Genomic DNA, 27918 nt, shown 5'->3' with positions numbered 1-27918 from the left:
AATGCTGCTCTAGATGAGCAGTTCCTGCGGACCCTAAGGAACTGTCCCACAGGGAGATTGTCCCGCAAGGCCCGCGGATGATGGCTGTCGTAGGACAGGAGTGAGTTCTTCGCCATTGGTTTTTTGTAGAGCTCGCATCCCAGATGGCCATCCTGCGGGAAAATCAAGATGTCCAGAAAGGGCAACTGTTGTCTGCTCCACTCTATGGTGAACCTGAGATATTGATTCTGATGGTTCAACCACTCATGGAAAGCCTCCACTTCCGAAACAGTCCCTCGCCACACCACAAGGATGTCATCTATATACCGTTTCCACAGCAACACCTGATCGAAAAAAGGGTTGCTGTGGTTGAGCACGATGTTCTGCTCAAAGAGGTGCATATATAGGTTGGCGAGGCTGGGGGCAAAAATGCTGCCCATGGAGGTACCAGAGGTCTGTAAGTAGATCTGGTCCTCAAATCTGAAGTGGTTCTCCATCATAGCTATCCTCGCACACTCCATGATAAAACTGACAGGAGTGATGCTCTGCAAATCACGTCTCTCGAGGAGAGATCTGATAGCTTCAAGGGTCTCTACCTGTGGGATACAAGTATAAAGAGACTCAACATCAAAGCTGACCAGTAGGTCAGCGTCGATGTCAAACCTCACCTCTGGCAGTAATCTAAGGACATCGGCCGTGTCCTGCAAATAGGTGGGCATCTCTTTGACAAGTGGTCGTAAGAAAAAGTCTACGAAGGTAGACAAGGGCTCCAAAATAGAGCCTATACCGGAGATGATAGGACGGCCCGGGGGAGGCCGTGTTGGTTTATGAATCTTAGGTAGACAGTAAAAAGCAGGCATGACAGGTTTATCTGTTACTAGGAATCTAGCCTCATGTGGTGTTATCCACCCTACAGCACTCGCTTCCTCCACCATGCTCTTAATTTCAGTGAGAAGACGAGGAGTAGGGTCCACAGCAACGCGTTGGTATGAGTCACTGTTCGTGAGTTGCCTCAAGCACTCCTGCTGGTAAGAGGTAGTGTCTAAAATGACGATGGCTCCGCCCTTGTCTGCCGGCTTAATGATGATTCTTTGGTCGGCGGCAAGGCGGGCCATGGCAATCTTCTCATTTCTAGACAGGTTCTGAAAGCACCGATGTTCACTCTGAAACAGAGCCATGACATCATGAGTCACGGCCTGTTCAAAAGTAGAAACCTTGGAAGGAACCTGGTGTCCCAAAGGTGTGAAAACAGACTTAGGACGTAGGCCTGTGTTGGTCAACGGCTCCAATCGTTCAGTTGTGTCAGTGCCCTCTTTATTGAAGAAAAAGTGCAACCGCACTTTCCTAAAGAACTTAGCAAGTTCACAACGTGTCTCAAAGGCATCTCCTTTATTAGTGGGGACAAACCCCAAACCCCTCTCTAGTACTGATATTTCATCTGATTCTAGGTCTCTTGAACTCAGGTTAACTATTACGTTCCTGATGTTGTCGGTGTTACTTGTGCTGCCTGCGCCGCTCTGCGACTCCTGGTTTGTGGGAAGGTTTGATCTGTCTCCCAATTGACCTGTTGTGGTCCTCTCCTCCTCCCGTAATTGCGACCTCGTCCCTGTCCTAAAAAAGACTGGTCTTGGTAGAATTGAGGGTGTGGTGGAAAGGAAGACATGGGATGAGTGAAAGGTGGTTGGAAACCCCATGGGTTGGGTGACCACCACTGTGCTTGATTCTGATAGAACCCTCTATTGCCCTTTCTTCTGTTAGGCCCTCTATATTGTCCCCCTCTCTTGAACTGGGTTGTTCCCGCCCCTGTGTTGTCAGAATCGGAATCGGGATCTGAAGCTGAGGAGGAGTAATTAGACCCATATCTCCTCCCTTTGTTGTTGAAGTCAGGAGCTACCCAATCATCACTGGTGTAGGGGAAGATTTTAGTCATGGAGAACCGAGCAAGATCTTTCTTGCATTTTTCAAGTTTTGAAAAAAGGATGTTATCGTTATAGTCCTTGCTGACCTTGTTAGTCTCATCTAGTTGTTTTTTGAAAACAGGGGACGTAAGTGTGGTCTTAATCTGTCCCTCAAGCAATTGTATTTCAATGAGAATACTGTCGGCTGTTTTTTTAGCCGTATTTATTATCAAGATTAACCAGTCCCGCGTGCATCGCCATGCGATGAGCGACCAGTCACGCAGAAAGTCTTTATTTGTCAAGAAAAGGCGTGGGGTATTGGTCACAATCAAGCCTGTCGGCGAGAATTTCCCACGAAGATACTCTGCCATGATTATACCATGTATGGAAATACGGGAGAGATTTTTCTTTAGGTTTAATAACGTAGTCCAGTCGTCTTTTTTTGCGACCGTTAAAGCAGGTAAAGAGTCCAACATACTCGGGTTGTTTTCTAAAATAGAATTCATCGCTTCATCATCAAAAGCCAGCCCCATAAAGTCGGCCATGGTCAAACCAGCAAGTCACAAAAAATGAGTGGGAAGAGCAAAAAAGTATGAGATAGTTTCAAATCACACCAGTGTAGCGACCCGCAACAAAGTTGCTCCACAACCAAAAACTACAAAATTTGAGAAGGGTCAGAGGAGATATATTTAAAGACCTAACATCCCATCTCCAACAACAGTCATTTATATACCAAATTGGATGAAGAGGTCTAGAACGTGTGGTAACACAAGAAGACTACAAAAGAGTGGATACTAGAGTAATAGTTGGCCGAGATATTCCCATCAAACCACCCTAATTTGGCGGAGTTTCATCATATGGGATCTTTGTAGTAACACCCGACTCTACCGCCCAAACCATCAGCTGATGGTGCGGGAGTGGATGTAGATCTTACACTCGTGCCAAACTTATACTCATCAGCCATATTTCATGGAGTGCAATGATGTCATAATACTATTGGTCTTGCCATTGTAATGCCCCAACCTTCAAACTCTTGTCTGGCGTTCATTATTAAAGGCACTATTTCATCATTTTTCCAAGCCAATAGTGTTTTTTCCGTACTACTTTTTTTTCTTGGGAAATAAATTCAATCGACAATAGGTCTGTGGTGGTCAGATGCTTTAATGTAGGGATTCCAGCTATAAGTCTCAATATATTGCCTCTATTGAGGAGATCTTGTTTCCCCTGAGAGATGTAGTGTGGGGTTAATATAATCTGTTTATTCCAAGTGTTTTCTTGATTATTGTCCAATGTTATTACTGTAGGGGCTGAATGTTGTAATACCTCTCTTTGATTGATTCCAGGTCTATTGCCTGTTTGCATATTGATTTTGATTGTGAATTTTCCCTTCGGTGCATCTTCTTTTGGGGGGCGTCTTTTCTTCATCTCTCCAGCTGCCCTTTGTTTGCACTGGGTTATTCCTGATACCAGATGATCGCTTCAAAAGGGCCAGTTCCGATACCTCTCTTTGAGTGATGCCAGATCTATCACCTGTTTGCATATTGATTTTGATTGTGGAGTTTTCCTTCGGTGCATCTTCTTTTGGAGGGCTTCTTTGCTCTATCTCTCAGGTGCCCTTTGTTTGCACTGGGTTGCTCCTGAAGTCAGATGGTCGCTTCACAAGAGCCCGCTCCGATGCACATTTTATTTGCTTCTGTCTTCCTTTATTTTCTGTGCTGATGTCATCTCGGTTTGTATTAACGACTTCCTGCGTTGCTTGATTTACCATTATTCTGTCTTTCTGTACTTCTCGACTTATATGTCTGGTTTCCTGATTTGTTCGAGATTCGTGATTGTATTGGGTCTGAGAGTTTCTTATTTTTACTTCCAGTGGTTTGCTGTTAATGGATGCTGTTTGGATTTGTGTGTGGTTTGCCTGAATCCTGTTGAATGATTCGTCTGTTTGTAGATTGTGACTTAATGAGGTTGACGAGGTGTGGTGTCCTTGTTTTTGCTCTTCCTCTACTATAGTCCTCTGTTCTGTATGTGTACTTGTCACTTCTTGACTTATATGTAATTTTTTGGGTCCGAAGATATGAAACCATCTCCTGCTGGTACTGGTAGCTTTCATTATGTTCTGATTGCTCTTTTTGGATTTCCTTGCTCGTTTCCTCTGTCTTTTGATTTTCCAGCATATTTCTATCTTACCTTGGCCAGCTAGTAAGGCCGGAGAAGGATTTGCTTGGCCCAAGTCTTTATCTATCATCTTTGTCCCTTCACTGATCATCTTTGGTCGGTCACTTATGTGTAGTACCTTTGGTTGTTCCTTCCCAAGATTGCTGATGATATCTTGGGATCTGCTATAATCAATACATTTGAATGACCAGCACAGGAAGTTTGTTGGTTTGGCTTTGGGGACTTGCTAGTAGGATTTGTGTTTATTGTCCGACCATCGCCAGTCTTTTGCCTCTCATTTAAGATGCTTGTTAGAATTGCTGGTACATTACTTAGCTTATCGATTATCATTCCACATACACAATCTTTGCTTACTGCTGCGTTTGTTTCTCACTCCTTAATTATCAAGTTTGCTAGCGTTTCCAATCTCATATTGATTCCTACGATATATGAGGCGATTATATTCATTAAGTCAATGTGTGTGTCTAACTTGTCCAATTTCATATTAATTACTGTTATTGTTAAATGTTAAATCCATTTATATATCGCGCACAGATACTCCGAAGAGTATCCCGGCGCGCGCTCAAGAAAAGGAACCACTAACCAAGGCGCTATTCAAAGAGGAAGGTTTTAAACTTTTTTTTTGAAGATCACTGAGTCTTGAATACTGCGTAAGGTCATGGGAAGAGCATTCCAAGCCAAAGCAGCTTTGTGCACAAATGAGCTCCCACCGAGCCTCTGGCGTTTAAATCTCGGGGTCTGCATCAGGAGCTGGGAGGATGGCCGCAACTTTCTCATAGGATTGTAAAAAACAAACCTCTTCTAGAGATAAGAAGGACCCCAGCCATACAAGGTCCTCTGGGCAATGTCCAGGGTTTTGAATTGTATACGCACCTCCACTGGTAGCCAATGCAAAGAACGCAAGTGGCCACGCACACTACATCTGCGAGATATACCCAGCAAGAGTCTAGCAGCCGAGTTCCGTATGACCTGCAATTTGTTCAGAAGGTAGCCAGAGATGCCCGCATAGAGCGCATTGGCATAATCCAACTGAGACAAAATCAAAAGAAGGACAACCGTTTCTTTGGCAGGTCTAGGAAGATGAGGCAAGAACTTCCTCAAGGTTTTTAATGTACCAAAGCAGGTCACTGCCAGCTTTTTAACCTGGGTAGAAAAGGTCAGATTGTCATTAAATCAGACCCCCAGATTTTTTGCCGCAGTGCCCATGGCATTAGGCATAGGAAAACCAGGAGGCCATAGCCTCTCACGGAAGTTATTGTGGTTTCTAGCACTTTTAACAGTGATGAATATGCTGACTGATGGATCCCCTCTTTTATTTCTGATGCGGGACCTGCTACGCTTCTATCTCCGCTTCTATCTCGTTCCTTTGCTTTATCTGCTGGTATTATGTTATTCTGTAAAAGACTTGTTGTGCTGGAGCTCTTTTGCAGCTGCCGGTCGAATCTTGATTGTTTCTCTCCGCATTATGACTCATTTGGCTCTGAGTTTGAATGGGCTGTTCCAATGTACTTGATATTTCGATTATTGGTAGCGGGTGTTCTATTTCCTTGTTTCCTTACTCTTTCCGTTCTCTGATTGGTTAAGAGTCTCAGCTTCCAACTCCTGCAGGAGGTCAGTGTTGCTTGATAGTGATATTGAGCGCATCCATGAGTTGTTTTGCTCAATATTTACGGATTTAGGATTATCTGATGTTTCCCAATGTATTTCTTCTGACATTTGTTTAAATGGTACTAGATTTAGTACTGATTTTGGTGTTGAGTGTGGATAGTCAGAGGCATGGACTTGTGCCTCTATGACTAAGTGACTGCTGTTTTGTTGTTCATTCATGGTGACATTTTCATTAGTTTTGCTGACCTTCTGTGTGCTTTTGGTCTCCGTGTTGTTAGACTCAGTTCTTAAAAGATTTTTTTGTGGTGTCAATGGGTTCGGAAGGCCCTCCAGTTGACCTGTTTCTGAAAAGATAGCTGTTGTTGGATCTTTTAGAAAGATGTTTTTTTCCTATTGAGGATAGGTTTCCCAAATATGGAATATTGTAAAGGAATTAATGGACTTGTCTTTTCTTGGAGCCTTGTTTTCCTGTTTTTTGTACCAGTTGCTTTCGGGGTCTCCCTGACCTCATTTATTGCTTTTGTTGCCGTTTGTTTTTCTTTGTGCGCAATAATGGGCTGTTTGGCTGTTTGGGGTGTTTACGATGGTTGTTTTCGTCCCTGAAGGCGCAGGTTGTTTATCCGAAGTTTTCACCCAGATTTGAAACTCCCTGCATTTTTTTTAATGCCCCTCCAATATAATATTTAAGCCCTGGGGAGGTGGTGGTCCCAGGGGCTCTTTACAGCCTGAGGAGGGAGGTCCACGTTGCCCTCCTCCAATTTAAAAATCAAGCACCAGGGAGATGGTGGCCCCCGAGGCTCTTAGGAGCCCCACACATATTCAATACCAATGCGCCTGGGGCCTGACCCACTCGAGGGCTGAAATACAAATAAGCACTTTTATATTACCAGGTTGGGACCATGTAGCGAAGCAGCTTATTTCTTACATTGTCCTCACAATAATGTTTCAGCCGTGAACTTTTCCACATATTTGCAAAAGTGACTATGTTGAATTCCCTGAAACTAAACTTGTTTTAACATCTAGCTTTGCACAACATTATCACAACGACCTCAACATCATGTACAAGGTGTCCTTTTGACTATGTACAAATGTAATCTCTATCTTCATGCACGGGGCGACAGGGCTATCTACAAGTCCATAACATCACTAATCTATACGCACATTGTAATGCTGATTTCTGATATAAAAGATGAGCATCCCAATAGATTGGTAAAGGAGGCTGACACTGAGGGTCCTTGCATGCTGAGACTTCACCATATAGTGTTCTGACATCTCCTGAGGGTTGCCCAGTTCGTGACCAAGACGAGGTCCTTCATTCTCTCCCATCAGGTAATTGTGTCTGATTGTCTATTGGGGGGATTCTTGGCTTCACACATACACACACTCTAGGTACACTTAGAGTAGTGTTCACATAGTAGGAGTATGCCAGATTACTACATATATGAACTATATCCACAATGTATGCTTTTGGTGCTCGTATTCACTTTTCTCTGATTCTGTCTATAAATCATTGCAGCACACAAAATTTTGTACAAGAATAACGTTGGTTCAATAAACTTATAGAAACCGTCCCACTGCATATTCTCTGTATACTTCTCTTCTAGTAAGTGAGCATGAGAGACTGAGCAAAAGGTTCTGTACTGTTTCCACAATCCTTGAGGGATCAGGGTTGTCATGTTCAGTGGTTGCCAGAAACCATTTGCTCTCTGATAAGGTTAGGGGTCTTACGGTGGCACTGTGAGCTAGCTGGTCCATAGGCCAACAAATCCTGTGGAGTGTCCAGTGGCAGTCTAGGCACCAAGCCCCAAGTTTATGTTGTCCAATAAACGTGCAGATCCTATAGATTAGTAGGAACTACACGGCAGCACAGGAGACAGCGCTTGTTCTTTATTTTTTTTATTTTCACTGTAACTCCCAAATCCTCGTGATTTTCACCACAACATTTTAAAAATAAATGGTTTTTGGCCCTGGCGGGGCTCCTGGGGGACCCCATCACCAGGACTAGGGAGTCAGGGTATTCCTACCCTGCCCCTTTCTCTATTTGTTATGTTTTTGTTTGGAACTTGGCTGCATCCAAGTCCCAAGATGGCTGCCAATGCTTCTGAAATACCAGTAATTAACTTATGAAAACATATATACATATGACATTTCTGAAAGTTTTAGTTACAGGCATTAACCGTTCTGTAACTGTACCTATATATACATAGAAGCAACAATTAGGATATTAGGATATACACATATCTTGTGGTGTAATATACATTTTTCCCCTTATATAAATGTTATCTGCTTATATTAGGAAGCATAGTTCAATGCACAATAACACATGTATAATGACAACCACATCTTCATACCATGAGAAGCATATGAGTATACTGTTGTGGTACACCATTGTCTTGTGCTCTCTTACATTATCTTACATAAAAGGCTCTCCTAATTAGAGGGAAAACATATTATTTTTTGCCTGGTCAGTAACCCTGAATAGAAAGGGATTACACAAATAATTCCTTCTGATCTCTGTCGAGACATAACGTCTGTCAGGTTGGAGTGAGGTGGCTGAGTGGAGAGAGATCCCCACCAGTGCCAACCCTACAGTAAACTATTATGAGGAACAAGGGGTCCAAAGCTCAAGCAAATAAACTTATTTATATAGTATAGACCACAATCAGTTACTATACGTTGTCCTTGCCCAGCCGGGCAGGAATTTTATTTATAGATTAGTACGAATGTTTTTCAATTTTTAAATACATTTTAACAGTACACAATTTTTTACTGTGAGGCACAGTCCTGCGCCATACATAGAGGTTTCTAGAAATGAGGGAAAGAAGTGAGTAAGAAATATTTCAGGCAAGAAAGAAAATGAGCGTACTGGGCACTGTGAAAGTAAAATGATTTAACAATGTTTCCCAGAGTAGAACATACATGAAAAATACGAATGATCAACTGTAAGTCTACTAAGAAAGGTCGACGTTTCGATCCCTCGCTCTAATAAAATGGGATCATCATCAGGACTTAAAACAAATGAATTGCCTGTATATAACATTAAATGCGCCTAGGTAGGCGCTGTTTATGGCGCTGATTATGGAGATATGCGTGGCTCCCACTTCGCTTGAGGAGTGCTAATAACGGTACAAGGGTCTGATGAATGTGGTTATGAACCGTTCGGTTCCACCGCAAGCTGGGGTCTCGGTGCAAGAGGGTTTTAGGCGGTCTTGGTTGATCCGCGATTGTATCGGGTAGGATGTCCGCTGAGCGTCCAAAGCAGGAGACCGGAGGGAAATCAGGGGGAGGGAGAGGCCCGCGGTTTTTTGATACGAGGCTCGATGTCCTCAGTGTTATTGGAGTCGGCGGTCGAAATTAATACATCGATCCGCAGGAAGGGAACAAGGTCCCGATGTGGTCCGGTCTTGCTGTTCTCTCCACGCTACGTGGCGTCCTGGAGAGAACAGCAAGACCGGACCACATTGGGACCTTGTTCCCTTCCTGCGAATCGATGTATTAATTTCGACCGCCGACTCCAATAACACTGAGGACATCGAGCCTCGTATCAAAAAACCGCGGGCCTCTCCCTCCCCCTGATTTCCCTCCGGTCTCCTGCTTTGGACGCTCAGCGGACATCCTACCCGATACAATCGCGGATCAACCAAGACCGCCTAAAACCCTCTTGCACTGAGACCCCAGCTTGCGGTGGAACCGAACGGTTCATAACCACATTCATCAGACCCTTGTACCGTTATTAGCACTCCTCAAGCGAAGTGGGAGCCACGCATATCTCCATAATCAGCGCCATAAACAGCGCCTACCTAGGCGCATTTAATGTTATATACAGGCAATTAATTTGTTTTAAGTCCTGATGATGATCCCATTTTATTAGAGCGAGGGATCGAAACGTCGACCTTTCTTAGTAGACTTACAGTTGATCATTCGTATTTTTCATGTATGTTCTACTCTGGGAAACATTGTTAAATCATTTTACTTTCACAGTGCCCAGTACGCTCATTTTCTTTCTTGCCTGAAATATTTCTTACTCACTTCTTTCCCTCATTTCTAGAAACCTCTATGTATGGCGCAGGACTGTGCCTCACGGTAAAAAATTGTGTACTGTTAAAATGTATTTAAAAATTGAAAAACATTCGTACTAATCTATAAATAAAATTCCTGCCCGGCTGGGCAAGGACAATGTATAGTAACTGATTGTGGTCTATACTATATAAATAAGTTTATTTGCTTGAGCTTTGGACCCCTTGTTCCTCATAATAATTGACTACCCATGGTCCATAGCCACCTACTGGGTCCCCCCTTGTTTCTTAAAAAACCCTACAGTAAACACCACTAGAATTAGTGTCACAACGATTTGGTCAAAAATGTAAGTTTCCCAGCCTGCTTCCTTCAGAACTGTAATACTCAATGCCTCAAAGCTCCAGCAGGAAACAACCAAACTTTCATGGGTTATGCCCCATACAAATATAAACCAGAGAGGCAGACAGCTGAGTGAAATATGACAGCAGTGGATTTCCCCATTGTGAATCATACAGCTTAGCTTTGCCTATCCTTCTGGCATGGACTCTGGTGACTTTACTGCTACACTTAGAATTCTGAACTCCCTTCAGTGATGCCGTGTTCCATCACAGCAACACACCTCAGCCCAAAATACAACCAGTTACATGTACATAAATTGAAAATGAGAAAAGTCCAGTTGGAAACTGTTAAAGATAAATGCTCGGTAACCAGTGGAAGTTGTAGATGTATTTATTAACAAGACAACACACCGCAGCATGCGTGTGAATTAAAGCCAAGCGCCAACTGATCCTGCCAACTGTCAAAGAGAATACTCAGCTGTCAACATTCTAGCTGGCTTAACCAATTAAGCGCTGGGAACAGCTCACGCAGTTCAGGGTAGGGAAAAGAGAAAAAGGATAAGGAAACAACACAGCTCCTTCCCTAAAGAGAAGCGCGCTGCAAAGTTACAGTAATTCACAACCCGGTGCTATTCGCAAACATAGTCATCGAATCTGCTGGGTTTACTAAGAACCCTGCCAAAGCTACTGGTGCCGGCTTTAACACTGTCGGAATCGTTCATAGACGCACCGGCCAGTGCTACAGAAGTTCCATCCTTGCTTAGTAAGGATTCTCCAGTCTCTTTGTACATACAATTACTCTCTGCGTCTTCAAACTCATTTTCCTCTTGTCTATTTCCAGAAGCATGGATCTCACACGTGTCCTGGGGTACCACCGAGGCATCCGTGCTGAAGTCCTCGCGTTCACCGATAGATTCGATGTTCCCAAGGTCTTGTCTAACCTGGTTGTCCCGATTTACAGAAGATTCACCATTGTAATCCTCCTCTTGGTCTGACTCTTCTTCCTCAAATTGTGACCCTCTGCATAAGTTTTCTTCTTGCACGGGGCTTTGTTCTCTGCCTTTCCGTTGGTTAATTTCACCTCTATGACAGATGGACATATCAGAGGTGTGCCATACTCTCCCATCACTGAGCAAGGCGGAATTGCAGAAGACCTTCACGACTTCCAATGGCGCAGTAAACTTGTTTTCGCCTTTGGCAATGTGACCGCTTTTCTTCACTCTGACACAGTCTCCCACATTGATGTTGAACTCTTTGCAGTTCCTGCTCTTGTCGTATTTTTCTTTGCATGCATTTTGTGCTTCCATGAACCTTTCCCTGATTGCATCTACTGACCATTCCTTTCTCACCGCAGGCTTGATCTATCCAATATTATCTTTAGAGATGGGGGTCCTACCTCTCATAACCTCAAATGGACTCACCAACGTTTTCTCGCCCAGGGTGATTCTGTATCCCCAAATCATCTTGTTTACTTCTTTCCTCCAACATTTTCCATTGTTGTTTGCAAGTTGGATGGTTCCTTTTATCACTCTATTGAATCTTTCCACAGCTCCATTTCCCGCTGGGTGGTATACTGATGTGGTTTTATGGCTGAAAAGTCTTTTACAAATTTTGAGTAGTACTCCACCAACCCTAAAAATGTTCTTAGTTCGTCCTTGTTGGTGGGTACTGGTGCATCTTTAATTGCCCTAATAAGTTCTATTTTTGGTCTTAGTCCATCACTTGAGATTTCGTGTCCTAGGTAGTTTACACAATCTTTACTGAATTTGCATTTCTTGTATTCAGCTGTCATTCCGCATTTTTCCATTTTCTTCAATACTTGTATTAGTTTGCTGTCGTGTTCACTTTGATCTTTACCCATGACCAGGATGTCATCCTGAAAGATGAGTATGTTTTTCACCCCTTTAAAGATTTCTTGCATACGTCTTTGGAATAACGCTGAAGCAGATGCAATGCCGAATGGTACTCTCTTGAACCTGAAACACCCGAAAGGTGAGATGAAAGTGGTGAGGTGTTTGCTATCAGGGTGTAGTGGTACCTGATGGTATGCAGCCGCCAGGTCGATAGTAGAAAACACTTTCATGCCTTTGAGCATTTCTCCTATTCTTGGCAGAGGGTACTGCTCGATGAGAATGTTCTTATTGAGGTCCCTCAGGTCCATACATAGCCTCAATTTACCGTTTGATCTTCTCGCGACCACCAAGGGTGCGACCCACTCTGCTGATTCAGTAGGCTCTATTATATCTGCCTCCAGTAGTTTATCGATTTCTTTTCTGACTTCTTCCCTCAGTGTTAATGGTACATGCCTGACTTTATGTACACATGGGTTTGCATTATCCTTTAACTTGATTTTGTGCTGGAAACCTTTTAATTTCCCTATTTTCCCGTTGAATACATTAGGAAATCTTTCTACAAGATCTTTGCTCGTTGCAGTGTCCTGTTGCATGACCAACACAGGTTTTGAACTGTTAGGGTTGAGAGTAATGCCAAGTTTTCCCTGGTCCCTCCACCCTAATACGGATGGGCCAGTCACAGCTATGTACAGTTTGCTGTCCATTGCTCTTTCTTTGAATACGAAATTTAATTTCCTATAACCCACAAGTTCTATTGGTTGATTTGTGAAGGTTTTCAATGTTATATCTGGTTTTTCCATTTTGTTGCCTAGAACTCCTTGAAATTTGTTTTTCCACACCTCTTGGTTTACAATTGTACACGGAGAACCAGAATCAGCTAATATCTCCATCTCCACACCACCACTTGTCATAAACATCAGTACACTACTCAAAAACAAGAGTAAATATGAGTGGACCAGTGCATGTGAAGAGAGCTTCAAACAACTGAAGAAGGAAATATGTGAAGCACCAGCTCTGCAAGGATTTGACGGAAAACTAGAGTGCGTGATAACTACAGACGCTAGCGGAAAAGGGCTCGGTGCTGTACTCACGCAAATAGAGAGCAATGGAAGTGAAGCCACAATCGTATTTGCTTTGCGCTCTCTAACAGCAACAGAGGAAAGGTACTCCGTGATCGAAAGAGAGGCGTTGGCATGCGTTTTGCGAATGGAGCACTTCTGCCAATATATCTGGGGAAAGAAAATAATTTTGAGGTGTGATCACAAGCCTTTAACTAAGGTGTTAACCGTGAAAGGATTGTACAATGCTTCCCCACGCTTGGCACGTCTGTCCGTTAGACTGTTGGATTACAATTACGATGTACAGTACCTACCTGGAGTGAAGAATGTAGAAGCAGATTACTTGAGTAGGCTTCCTTTGAAAAACACGGGTACAGTAGCACAAGAAGAAGATCTATGTGTTGCAAGCATCAGCGAAGAATTCCCAACCATAAAAAGGAGTGAATGGATAAAGGAATGTTCTAACGATAAGCAATTACAAGAAATCAAGGAACACGTTTGGAGAGTGAATTACGAACATATTGGGAACTGAGAAATGAACTATCAGTGGAAGACAATCCCATCCTCATCACCAAATTGTTAAAGATAAATGCTCGGTAACCAGTGGAAGTTGTAGATGTATATATTAACAAGACAACACACCGCAGCATGCGTGTGAATCAAAGCCAGGCGCCAACTGATCCTGTCAACTGTCAAAGAGAATACTCAGCTGTCAACATTCTAGCTGGCTTAACCAATTACGCGCTGGGAACAGCTTGCGCAGTTCAGGGTAGGGGAAAGAGAAAAAGGATAAGGACACAACAGAAACACAGGCCAAACATGTTACCTTTTAAAAAAATGGGCAGTGAGGCCAGAGTATTTTACCGTGGTATAGCTAAAAAATGAGTTACGTTTGAAATTATAAGTCATAATCTGTCAGGAAAGAAGGCACTATAGCACAATGTCTACAGGGGTTTTCTACAGCTGTAGATATCACATGCTACGTCCTGTATTGCTGCTGAAAAGGGCAGGTTGTATCACTTCTAATAACTTGCCTGCACGTTACCTCTTTCCTTCACTGGTGATACTGTCAATGGGGTTCAGTACTACCTTGTCCATATCTTATATACTTAGCCAATGCCTTTACGATGTTGTATGAGAATCTTCTCCCACAAGGATTGTGGCAACACGGTTGCACATTAAAATGGCTCCCTGTTCAAGGTAAGTGTTATATGTCATTGGTTATTTATCTCTCACAGAAGTTCACATAATCCCAAAATTATATTTGGAACTTCCCCACATGTTCAGATCATCTATATACTGTTTCATTTATTTATACCATGCTATTTTCGAAATCATGTGCTTGGGTTCTCATCCATGTGTTTAGTTCTTCTACCATATTCATATACACAAAAACGTGTTAGGATTATAGAGTTTTCATGATCATCTTGGTTGTTTTTTAAATTGTGTAAAAGTGTGAGCTGAGGCGTAATAAGTTTTTGTGTGCACATCACTCATATTAATTGTTGATAAACAGAATCAAAGACCTACCTGTTTAATTCATGTGCTGTTGTTGTTTTTTCTGTTTTGTTTCTATGTACTCTGTCTTAAAAGACGTTAATTATTTGACTTCTAAATAATGCATGAATACACCCATTTTTTGGTTGTATTTAAGGGCATAAGAAAATGACAAAATAAAAACTCTGGCCGCAAACTTCACCAAACTGCTAAATTTGTTAAAATGTAAGGTACTACCAGCACATTGTTAATTTCTATACTGAAATTGCATTGGTGGTGAACCAGATTACCTGGCTCTCCCTCAGTCATTGGTGTATACTGTGTTCTTCTTGCTGCAATCCAGGTTATCCAGGCAGGTGTTTGGGGTGCCTTGTATATCGCTGAAGGATTGTGTAGGAAGCAGATGGTGGATCCTTTCTGGTTGACTCTCTCTGTTCGACAGAAGTGCGGAGGGATTGGAGCTGCTAAGCACTCTACACTGTGTCTGATGAAAGGAGACTGGAGGAATAGTAGATGCTCACAGGAGAGAAACATTTCCAGTGCAATGCATCCTAGTGAGAAAATGGCTTTACTACCAAATGAATCCAGAACCTTGTTATTTAATCCCTCCTAATCCAGTACAAGTTTGCCAATTGAGAATCACCATTTTTGATATTATGTTAAATTCTCCCTTAGCATCATGGGGGAAATCTTTTTGCATTTAGAGCTTTCTTTATTTTCTTGGTTCTCCTTTATTATGAAGTGTTTAGAATGCTCTGCTACCCAAAGAGGTCACCCTAGCTCAAAAAGGAAGGGAATCATGCAAGCTTGCAGGATTAGAAAAGCTGGAATAACCAGATATATAGTTTCTTCCTAAACAAAGTAAGGGACAGGGTGGATCTTAGGTCAAGTGGAAGAGTGCCTGGCAGCAAGCAAGGAGAAAGAGCTCCTCCCTCCCTGTATCTTTTGATCCATGGCATAACCAGGAAAAGGGTGACAGTGGATTTTAAATCGTGCAGAAAAGAGGTCGATATAGTAGACCAATGACATGCACAGAAAGTCATGCATGTGGTTTTAATAAAAAATTAGCATTTCCAATAAGAAATCAGTGCAGATTTCTAAGATGCAAAACTGTTTGGTGGGAAGAAATGGTATGTGTTGCAATGTAATAAACAACCTGAAGGCAACTCATGAGAGATTGTGGCAGTCCTAAACAAAGGTATGAGAAATCTGGTTACTGGTGGAGGGTAGTGAACCCCTCCTCAAGTAAGGAGGAAAGCAAAGACATAGGGATGATGGACGGAGCGCTGAAACTTTTCAGACTCTCAGGCCCAGTCACAGATCTGGGTTGAATCCATCATCCTTCTTTAGCTCACTTCGCCACCCCAGTTCAACCCAGCTATATGCAAATCCTCATGGGAACAGGCCAGCCCGAACTGCCAAGCCAGGTCTTGCCTGGACTGGAAATTAGCATCCCTGGGACCAGGTTTTGGGGTAACACCCTTCACCAGCCAGGCTAGCTTGAATCCAGTGGCAATGTTCTCACATCTGGGCATACCCTGCCAATTTAGGGCAAACAAAGCAAACACATACAGATAATGGACGGAGCGCTGAAGTAGCTACCACAAGCCTTGTCAGGTTGAGGCATAGGCAAACCCCAAATTAACCTGTGCTCAACCCTCAGGCAATAAAGTGGAATCACAACACAATAAAATTCCACATCAATTGAGAAAACTAGAGCAAAATGTCATAAATATGTCTTGAGCAAAACGACACAAATCAAATCAGTAGAACTGGAGACATTCAATTTTAGAGATTGAGGAGAAAATAGCCCAAAAAGCCACTCGTGACCATCAGATCATGCGAGACCGGGAGAATGTTGCAACTTCTGGCTGGCTGCAATGGATAGCGGGTCTGATACAAGGATCAGGTTAGTCCAGCTGAAAGTTACCTTCTCAGTCCAGTGCAAAAAGTCCCATTGGCAGTGGAGGGGGCCACGAGGAGCAGAGAAGATTCATAGAAGGTTGTCGATATATCGCAAACAGAAGGCCTGGCATCACGTGCGGTCGCTGCTGTCACGCAAATAACCCAGTGACATCGTGAGCAGAGGGCCTGAACTTTGCGATGGCACTCTCTGTGAGTGGTCTATGCTGCAGCGCAAAGAGTCAGGTTGACATAACTGTACGTTGGCGGGTTGTGAGAGTGACAATGTTTCAGCACCAACAGACCCATTTGCGGTTGCCAAGAACTTAAAAACTTCAATTCAGCCTCTCTGAGGCCACACCAATGGTCCAGGACCTGAGGTGCACCACTTGGGGTTCAGGGGTTTTCTCCAGCTTGATCTGAATGCTTGTTCAGGTGGGTGTGAGCCTGTTATGTCCCTGTAGCTCTGAACAGAAGGCCAGGCAGACTCGCGCTTGGAGTACCTGTGGGAGCTCTAGTTTCAGGTGCTGCTCCAATTCCTCTGACCTGGGCAGTAATCCAGCATGGCAGTAGTCCAGCCAGGTAGTAGTCCAGCAGCGCAGCAGTCCAACAGAGTGGCAGTGCTTTCAGAAGCACAGAAGTCCTTTTTCATGGCAGAGTTTCCACAGGCCCTGAAGTGTACTGAATGGTTGGTGTCTGAGGTCCAATATTTATCCAAGGTGCCTCCTTTAAAGTGGGAGAGGCTTCTAGAGGTTTTTCTTTGAAGTGTATAGGTTTCCTGCCTCCCCTTCCCTGGCTCCAGTCTAACTATAAGGGATATGCAGCCCTTTGTTTGATGGCAGGATGTAACCTATTCAAGTGTAAGTAGGGCTGTGTCCAGCTCCTCCCTCCCCTCCTACCAGTGTTGGATTATCCAGGCATACCAAAGCTCTCTGTTGCATGTGGCTGTCTAGAAGAAATACACAAAGCTCAACTGTTAGCTAGAACCAGTCATGTGACCCAGAGACAAGGCGCAAGCAATAAATAGCTAAAGCAGGAAAATGCCAACTTTCTAAAAGTGGTTACATCAAACAGGGGCAGACCTATTACCTGAACCTGGGGCAATAAAATGTATAATACCAACAATGGTTCAAGGCAAAATCACACAAGAAAGCATAAATAAAAAGTGCAATACAAAGAAAAAATGCGAAGACAAATTGTTATAGAAAATGATACCCATAAACTGAAAATTATCAAAATTCGCAGATTTTTAGTTGAAGCTAAAAATTCGAACATTACAATAACGCAATGAACAAACAAGTGCTCATACAGTTACACAACTGAAAATACAACACAAACAATTGACAGTGTACACAATAAAACAATGGCCAAGGAAAATATATAAAAAAAGAGACAAGTGATGCAAACAATTGCAACGACAGGATTGGCATTAAATGTTGCATCTTGACTGTATGCCAAAGATGTGCGTCGACGGCGTTTCAACCAAAACAAGTTAGTGTGGTCATCATCAGGAGAAAAAAGACATAGTTGAGAGCATCCACTATATTATTTTGGAGGTCGAAAATAGTTTAGAGACCCTCCGAATGATGAAGAACTTTCAATTGAACCAATACGGATGAATCCAGGCCCGCTCACTGATGTGGTGAGAAACCAGAAGGAATTAATCCATGTAGCGGTGCAAATCAATTTACCAAGGGGATTTCAGCGTTCGGGTGTTAGATCTGATGGAGCGCTAACAGCTGTACTGACTTTGGAACGGCTGTTTAAATTATGCCGATTCGTAGTGTATTATTTTCGGTACCCTACCACCTTGATGAACGGCGGTTGTTTGTAGTGAATAACGATCGGGGGCAAGATTTGCTGGATTTATGAAGATGTTTGTAATTAGTTCTGAATGGTCAATTTTTCTTTGCATTTTTTCTTTGTATTGCACTTTTTATTTCTGCTTTCTTGTGTAATTTTGCCGTGAACCATTGTTGGTATTATACATAGAATTTCTAAAAGTGACATTTATAAAATTGTAATTTAAAATCCAACTTTACCATAAGAGATGTTTGTCATTACAATTCCAAAGATGCCAAATATGAACTGGTTTCCTATTCCCAATTGGAGGTTACAGCTTAATAAATGTAATAAGGTAACTTCAATGTTATCCTGTAGGAGAGGTAGGCCTTGCAGTAGTGAAAAACGAATTCAAGAGTTTTTCACTACCAGGACATGTAAAACTAAAGTACATACACAACTTTTTAAATACACTGCTCCCTACACTCTGGGTTGTCCAGGGCATACACTAAGTGTGATTTCTTTTTTTTTTTTTATAAATTTTTTAATTCCAGAGTTGTATACAGATGACACGGCAAATTAGATTTGTACAATTGTCTTAATCAATACATAAATAACAATATTGCTGCCTTCTTATTTTTTCCCCTTTCCTTCTTTCTTTTCTTCCCCCTTTAAAACATTTGCTTCCAACACAGAGCAAGATCCTAAAGAAAATATTAAGAGGAAAGAGAACAATATAAAGCGGCTAAAAGAAAATACAATAATCTAAGTTAACTCATAATATTTGCTGTAGGACTCAACCAGTCTCTAGAAAATCTGTTAAAGCTCCCCAAATTGATGAACCAATACGCTTTTTCCTTACCCCTTTCACTGCATATAAACTCCATTCTAGTTCATAAATATTATAAAGTTTAGCCCTCCAGAATTCGAACGTGGGAAGCTCTGGCTGTAGCCATTCCGTGGTGATACATAGCCTGGCGATTGTCATGGCTAAGAATAGAAAGAGTTTGTGTTTGCCTAATGCTGAATCGTCATCCACATTTGGATCAGTTCCCAATAACATAAGCATTGAAGATATCTTAATCGGGCTATGCAATACAGTAGAAATAAATTTCTCCAAGCAATTCATAAATGGGGACAACTTAATGCAATAATAGAATATATGTGACATATCAGCATCGAGATCCCCACATCGAAAACACTTCCCATCATATCTACTGCCCCAGGTGGCCAATCGCTTAGGGGTATAATATAGCCTAAATACCGTTTTATATATTTGAGCTTTTAAGTTAGCTGCCAAACAAATCTCCTTGGCCATGCATAGAGTATCCTGAATATCGACTTCTGGGACAGCTAACTGATTTTGCCAATAATGATTAAATTTATGCATATCATCATCTCTGCCCTCCATCATCAGCGAATATAATGATCCAATCTTTTTCATGGTACGGATCCCTTCAACTAGTATGTTCAGTACTGGTTTAATTTGTTTTTTTAAACAAAAATCGTGGATTTGTAGATATTTAAAAAAGGATGCCTGAGACAAATCATATTTTTTTACCAATGTTCCAAAAGTAGCAAATGTAGAGTTCTCATCATATAGATCTCCAATTTTTCTTAATGCTTTATTTGACCATCCCTTTGTGACATTATCCCAAAAAATAGAGGGTAATATTTTGTCCACAGTGAAGGGGGTATATTAGGAGATTCTTCCTAAATTAACTAGTTTCCGAACACTTCTCCAAACTTTAAAGGCTGAAACTAAAACCTTGAAACGAGTACGGTTGTAGTAGTTACCCTCCAGTTCTTTTAATAAACTCCCTTTTGCTTGTTCTCCTAATAGCAGATAAAATATAGAGGGTGAGTCTGCTTCATCCTCTATAGGTTCTCCTGTCAACATAAAACGCATCCTTTGCAAAAAGCAAGCATAATAGTAAAACAGAAAGTCGGGTAAGCCACGCCCGCCCCTTTCTTCCGGAAGCGTTAGCCATTTCATGGCACGTCGAGTTTTACCCGGGGACCAGAAAAATTTCAGACACACAGTCTGAAGCTGATGTAAGTATTTTACTGGGAATTCCAGTGGAATGCTTCGAAATAAGTATAGTACTTTTGGTAGAATGTTCATTTTGATAATATTCCCTCTTCCTATAATAGAAATTTGCAGAAGCCCCCATCTTACCAAAGATTGCTTGGTTTGGTTTATTGTTTCTTCCCAGTTACTATCTACTATTCCTTGCATTTGAGCTCTAATTTTTATACCCAAGTATGTGACCTCAGAAGTAACTCTTGAATCGTTAAATTGTATAGTCGCTGTACATAAGATTTGGGTTTTTGCTGAATTTAATTTATAACCAGACCTGGCGCCGAACTCTTCTGCTAGTTGCTCTATCTCTCTTAATGCCTGCCCAGGTTTGGTAGTTATGATCGCAATATCGTCTGCGTATGCAAATATTGAGTATGAAATCTCTTTGACTACAAAAGGTTTAATATTGGGTGAATTACGCAAACTAATAATAAAAGGGTTTATAAATAAAGCAAAAAGCAGCAGAGAGCATGGGCACCCTTGCCGAGTCCCTCGAGTGATATTAAACTTTTCAGATTTTAAACCCATAGCAACTATTCTTGCGTTAGGTGCCTTGTATAGTACCTGAATGGCAGTCATGAAAGCTTGACCAAATCGCATCCTCCTCATCACCTCCCATAAATATACCCACTCCACCCGATCAAAAGCTTTCTCGGCATCAAGTAATATCAATGCTAGATCCCTCTTTTCTACTTCCGCTATATCAAGTAATGTGATGACACTATTTATATGTGAAACTGTGCCCTTTTTGGGGATAAACCCATGTTGAACAGTTGATACCAATGGTGCAATAACTTTGGACAATCGATTCGCAATAACTTTTGAATATAGCTTACTATCACAGTTAAGCAGTTTAATGGGCCGATATGAGCCAGGTAACTCAGGAGGTTTCCCGTTTTTACCAAAGACGACAATTGCGGCGTCATCCCAAGTGTTGGGGGCTATCCCTTTCTGTGCCATTCTGAAAGTATCCAACATAACCTGTTTTAATGGTTCAAAAAACATTTATATACTTCCCCCGGAATAAAATCGGGGCCCGCTGCCTTTCCATTTGGTAAGTTTTTTACTGCTATCTCTAATTCCTCCATCGAGAAGTGACTATCCAGAAAATCCGCTTCGCTTTCACCCAACTTGTTAAATAAACCCTCATTCCAATTCTGTCCTACCTCTTCGTTAGCTTGCCTAGTGTATAGTTCCATCTAGAACTGTTGGAATATATTTAAGATGGCTCCCGGCTCTTCATGCATCACCCCGGATTGATCCTGAAGTCTAGGGATCAAACGAGATGTTGCTTTCATTTTTAATCTTAGCGCAAGTGAGGGGCCTATTGACTCTCCACATTCATGAATATGTCTTCTGTTGACTAGGTATTTACTTGCTATCTCTTCCGACCAAACACTAGTGATGCTGGCCCGACAGCGTGCTACTCTGCCCTCTGCCTCTGCTATCGTCTGTGAAGTGTCTCTTTGCCCGATTTTTACAGTCAGTTCCTCTTCTGCGACCCTTAAATGGTTATACAGGTCTCTCATGTGTGAGCGAATTTTGTCCCATAGCTAACTGCTTCCCCCCTAAAACAGGCCTTAAATGTATCCCAAACTGTTACAATACTGGCGGTGCCCAAGTTAACATTAAAAAATTCTGTTATCCATTTATTCATATATATTGTATATGACTTATCAAAACACAGATTCCTATCAAATGAAAAGCTCCTTGGACAAGCTATCTCAGCTTCAATTGGGCATTCAATTAGAATAGGGGAATGATCCGATGATATTCTAGGAAATGTCTGTATATTTATTCCAGACTGAATAGATGTAGAGGTAAAAAAATAGTCCAGCCGGACAAGTTTCTTGTGGGGAGCAGAGTAATAAGTATATCCAGGGAGTGTCGGATGCTTCTTACTCCAGATATCTACCAAAGCATGGTCAGTTACTAAATCAAATAGAGCTCTAAACACTAGCGGTTTACGACCCTTGTAATTTTCTGGGCCTGCAGCTAATTCCATATTATTTAAATTTATATTCATGTCTCCATATATAATTAATGGAGATCTCCACGTAGCTAATTCTATATTTAACAGTCCCAGCACCTCGTCCTCATCCATGTTAGAACCATATATTGAGCATATTGTTAAATTTCCCTGACCCTGACCCAATTTTAACTCTGCTATTGCCCACCTACCCCATTTGTCACTAAGATTGCGGACTGAAATACAGAAATTCGGCCTGACAAGAATCATCTCCCCTCTAATCATATTAGTCTGCTTAGAAGCAACTATTAAAGTATATCCTAAGTCCGCTATAAGCTTCCTTTTATCCCATGCTAGATGGGTTTCCTGCAGGCAGAGAATATCAGGTTGCATAACACGAATTTCAGCTGCAATTCTTTTCCGTTTATTGGCATTGTTAAGTCCGGATACGTTAAATGAACAGATTTTAACCTTTTGCGCCATCCAATATTATGAGCACCCTCCAACATTCAACATAATTTCTATCAGAAAGCTTTTGTATTATTCTGTATAAAATAACTAAATAGGTGTCCCTGCGCCAACAAAAATCTTCCCCTTCAGCAATGTCACCCGCCCCAACCCTGGATTTTACCCCCTTTTTTGCCCCTACCCCAAGTACCCTCCACCTACACCCACTGTCCCCCCCCCGTCTGTCCTCCCTCTCCCCTCCCACCCAACCCCCCCCCTTTACCGAGGCCATTGGACTCGCGGTCCGGTTGATGGTGGTGAGCTTGCATCCCTCTCTCTGACACCGTCCACAGGGTCGAGTACAAATAATAGCTCATTTACCACAAATCTCAACTCTTCCAGCTCTAAATTCCTACATCAATACATCAATACTTTGAAACCTATTTACATTGCCATTAACCATTGCCTAAACCTCAAACTGGGTTTAAATCTAAAAGCGACAACAGAAAAAACGTAATAAGGAGGCATTCTATCATTATCCAAATCAGCTACCCAACTCTTGGCTATGACCCAATAAGCCTATACTTATGATTCAGAAACACTCTGTAGATACTCTTTTGCAGCTGAAACATTAGTGAAAAAACGAGTCTTCTCCCTATAAATAACTTTAAGTTTTGCAGGGTTCATAATGAAAGCTTGTGCTCCTTTGCTTTGGAACTGGCTCACTAGCTGCCGCAGCTGCCATCGAGTGTCCATTGTATACTTGCAGAAGTCGGATGTCGCAAACAAAGTAAATCCTACTCCCATATTTTTACTGTTTGGACGAGTATGCATGTACACATCTTCCCTAGCGCGAAAGTTATTAAAAGCCACAAGAAGAGGTCTAGGTTTAATGTCATTTTGTCCTGATCGAAGTCGAATATTAAAAGGGTATCTGTGCGCTCTCTCAATCTCTCTCTCCCTATCCCATTTACTCAAATCGGGGAATGCCTTCTGGAAGAGCTCAACAACGACTTGCGGGGGTCTTGCCCCTCTTTAACCTCGGGTATTTGCATCAGCCTTAGGTTGTTACGCCGAGCGCGATTTTCGAAATCGGCCATTTTCCACAATAAGTCTTCCTTGTTTGCACTTAAAGACTCCGTCACTGCTTTCTGCTTAACCAACTCGTCCTCCATAGTAGATACCCTTGTTTCCACCTCTGTAAACCTTTCACCAAATTCAGAATAGGACTTAACTAACCGTCTGATAGAGTTTTGTAGCTTCCGACAAGAATTCTGAATTTTCTGAGTATCCTGCTCCGTTTTGTCCATATGACTCAGTATCGTTTGATAGATGGTGGCGAGGGTGATATCTTCACCTGTGTCTACTTGATATCTGCTGACAGCCCCCTCTGTAATAGAGGCATCCCCTCCCCCTCTCACCGTAATCGGACTGTCTTCAGAATTTTCTCCCCTCTCCTCTTCCTCATCACCCTCACTCTCCACCTCATCCATACGCATTTGTTTACTATACTGTGTTGTCAGATCGTCACACGAAGAAGCAGAGTTCTCGGATACTGAGTAAAAATCTCCAGATTCAGCCTCATTAATTATACCCAGATTCTTTTGAGTAGTAAGCTCCAGCTCGTACTCTATATTATCAGAATGATGTACATTTTCTTCATTTTCTACTGTTATCTGACCTTTCTGAGTGGGAAGTGGCGCTTTAACCGCAGGATCTTCACTTCTATTTGCTTGAGTTAATGAACAGTCAGTTTGTAGCTCCACAGTCAATTCCCCACTAAGTGTGATTTCTATGTATTAAAAAGGAAGGTTTGGCCCTGGCAAAAGGTTAATTTTGCCAGGTAACATGGGAGTTTGAGAACTGCACACAAAGGCTGCAATGGCAGACCTGAGACACGTTTAAAGTGCTATTTAAGTAGGTGGCTCAATCAGTGCTGCAGGCCTACTAGTAGCAGCTAATTTACAGGTCCTAGGCACAGGCTGTTCCACTTTACTAGGGACTTAAATAAGCCAATTGGGTATAAGTCAATTCTACCATGTTGTAAGGAGAGAGCATAAGCACTTTAAGACTGGTTAGCAGTGGTAAAGTGTGCAGAGTCCTAAGGTCAGCAAAAATGAAGTTAGCAAGACAGGAGGGTTGAAGGCAAAAAAGTTAGGGTTATAACCACGCTAAGGTTCCCAATCCAACAAAAGATAATTTCCATGGTCTAGGTGTGAGAAAGGCGTAGCTGGCAAAAAGGAGTACTTTAACCAAAACTGGGTATGAGCTTTTTTTCTGTGAGCCCTAAACTATTTGCTTTTATCCAGAGGAGAGGTAGTCTGAGAATGAGAGCGCAACTGGAGACAAGTCAACACAAGACATTGCCATGAACCAGAAATATCGAACCAGGGGGACTCCATAGGTGATCAACCTCTCTTCTGAACTTTACAATGGCAACATAACTGATCCTGTGTGATTGAACACAAATGATTTATGCCAATCGAAAGCTGGCCAGCAGATACCATTTATACACAGCAGGTGGATCAGAATGGATTCTAAGACTGTATCAAATGCTGCAAGGATATCAAGTGAGATCCAGGCAGCAGAACCTTCCTTATCTAAAACAAAGTAAAGATCATCTACCAAAGCAAATACCATAGATTCCATACAGTAGAAATCTAAAACTGGATTCAGAGGTGTCCAGAATAGAGTATGTTTAAAAAAAACTAAGACAATTGAGTCTTGACTTCTTTCTCCAATATTTTGGCCAAAAGTGGCAACATGAAAGTACAACAATAATTGCTCTAAACGTTTGGATAAATGCCCAACTTCTTCAACAGGGGGAGGACCCTAGCATGTTTCAAAACAGTGGTCACAGAGGTGTAAGATAAGTAAAGACTGAGCAAATCAATAGGAGCAAAATTCTAGTCACAGAAGTATTTAGAATTTATGTAGAGCCTAAGACCATTGTTGGAATGGAAAACGTTACTTATTTTTTCTAGTCTTTACCTAAACCTTGTTTAATTTTCCAAATCTGTTCATTCTTATGGTCTATGATATATGTAGTGTAATTGTATTTATGTAACGCTTACTATCCCAGGTGTCGAATAACTTTTCAGTGAGAAGCACACTACAGCGGAGCCCAAAGGATTAGTGGTGGATTGGTATAGGGAATTATCAGTTCATACTTTGAGTGGTGGACATGTGAGTCTCTTAGTTTAATTGGATATGATAAAGTAGGGAAGGAGGAGAGAAGAGTCTAGATAGTGTTATTTAGGAGATCATATTAATTAGATGAGGTTTGGGATGAGTCAAAGGAGGGATGGAGGAGGGAAGAGTCTAGGAAGAGTTATTTTGGAGATCATAGTAATAAAATGAGGTTTGAGGTGGGTCACAGAGGGATAGAGGAGGGAAGAGTCTAGAAAAGGTTTTATGGTAGATCATAGTAGTAGACTTAGGTTTGGTGTGAGTCAAAGAGGGATAGAGGAGGTAAGAGTCAAGTAAGGATCTTATGGAGATCATGATAGTAGAATGAGGTTTGGGATGAGTCAAAGAGTGGAAGTAGAGGATATATTGAGAGAGGTTTAGGATTAGACATGGAGTAGTGCATTGGAGGGAGATGAAGCTTTTTAAATGTATTTATTAGTTCTTTCTACAGTAGGAGTCAAGTAATAAAATATATAGATACCCAATTACATAGAAAGGGTATACACACATAAAGGAAAACAATAAAGAGATATACAATTGTACTGCTTAAAGTTGCATTTGCACAAGTATGGGTAGATAGTTAGGAACTTAGACTTTAAGGTGTTTCTGTACGTAAAAGATCATGTATTATTATTCTAATAAAAAATGTATAGGTTTGATTTTATTTCCCTCAATATTTCAAAAGTGAAGCACTTATTGATACAATAGTTAAAATCATATTTACATAGTGCAGTAAATAATAAATTAAGATCCATAAGTATCTAATCAAATAAATTATATGAAAACTATGCAGTCACCTGTATAAATGTTAAGCATGGATTAAGGTATAAATACATTAAATAAATTAAACCATACGTGTTATATAAATTTGTTAAGCAGACCAAAAGAATGTCTATATAATTCAAACCATAAGTAATATACATTTATACAAAGAAATATACATATTTAAATGCATAAATATAATCATATTATACATATTTATTTACATATGCTGTTCATGTGTGTTTGAGTGTGGTGCTCATGTAGGAAAGAGCCAGCTCTTGAGTAGTCTTCTGAAGATCAGATAGTTATCCATGGCTCGTATGTTTGGGGAGAATGAATTACATAGTTTGGTGGTTTGAAAACAGAAAGATGTACCCCCATGTATTTTTCTTGTATGTTAGGTTTTTGAGGCGAGGTGCCAACCTTAAGCAGAGGTTCCTTTGTTGTAGGGGGGCGCTAGAGGGCGCACAGCAAGATGGCCACACTGCTATGAGGCTCTGCCTGACCGAGTAATCATCCGACCATTATCTGCTGCATCCCGCGCTCCTGACGACTCCAAAAATCTGGTGCGACCTCTTGATCGGCTCCTGCACTGCCTGGGGTGAATTGTGGTGCACATAACCCTGTCGTTGGCGGAGAACTGCGGCGTCTCATCTGCCTCTTGGTTTGGCCTGGAAATGGCGGCTGCTGGGTCTCGGTAGGCCGCCGGATGGAGGAATTGTCCGAGACCTGCATGCTTTCTGCGTGGCACCTCTGGGTGTTGGAGGGCGCTGCAGCTGCGGTGACTGCTGTGTGTATACGGTGGCTGGTGCAGGGCGGCGTGATCGGAGCCTGCCCGACTTGGAGGAGACCCGCGGTGCTGTTGGCGAGCCGTGGGGGTGGTGTTACCAGCAGGCCCGAGGCTGCCATTGGGGACCTGCGGCTGCGGAGGAGAGGCCCCTGCATTTTCAGACAACGGTGCCAGTCGGCGCCGGATGCGGTGAGTGGGTAGGCCCTTCCTACGGCTCGGGCCGCGGAGGTGGGACCGGGCCTGGGACTGGGGCTGTGCATGGCTGACCTGCGTATAACGATAAAGCTCAGTGTCGGTTAGCTCGTATTGATTTTGGAGAGTAGTGAACGTTTTCACCCCACTTTTTTTCCATAGAGCCTAAATTTGTGAAATGCCAATCATGTCCCATTTATCGAACCCCTTTGATGTCCATAAGTTACTTAGCTGTGCAGAGTCCCACAGGGGAGTGGCCAATGTCAGTCTACATTCCCATCCGAGGGATCCATTTACGGTGTGCCAAATCTTAACCGAGTGGCCAGTAGGGCCCGTTAGCCGTAGGCGGCCAGTCTGGAATAGAGTGACCTGTTATGAT

The 27918-nt window shown here is 42.1% G+C and overlaps 1 protein-coding gene across 1 annotated transcript in view; it reads right to left on the bottom strand.

The window, feature by feature from the left end:
• The window catches only part of LOC144824202 (dynein axonemal heavy chain 11-like), a 3356387-nt gene that overhangs the window by 2975563 nt on the left and 352906 nt on the right, over positions 1-27918 (bottom strand). Inside the window, exons 17-20 of the mRNA XM_078683354.1 lie at positions 23636-24291; positions 11622-12792; positions 10683-11376; positions 428-1585 (exon numbers count right to left, since the gene is read on the bottom strand). Coding sequence (XP_078539480.1) covers positions 428-1585; positions 10683-11376; positions 11622-12792; positions 23636-24291 — 3679 coding nt within the window. The remainder of the gene's footprint in view (positions 1-427; positions 1586-10682; positions 11377-11621; positions 12793-23635; positions 24292-27918) is intronic.

The sequence above is a fragment of the Lissotriton helveticus genome, chromosome 3_1 (assembly GCF_964261635.1).
Source record: "Lissotriton helveticus chromosome 3_1, aLisHel1.1, whole genome shotgun sequence".
Classification (NCBI taxonomy): domain Eukaryota; kingdom Metazoa; phylum Chordata; class Amphibia; order Caudata; family Salamandridae; genus Lissotriton; species Lissotriton helveticus.
The sequence above is the reverse complement of the archived record's forward strand: the minus strand, read 5'-3'. Positions and strand labels throughout refer to the sequence as shown.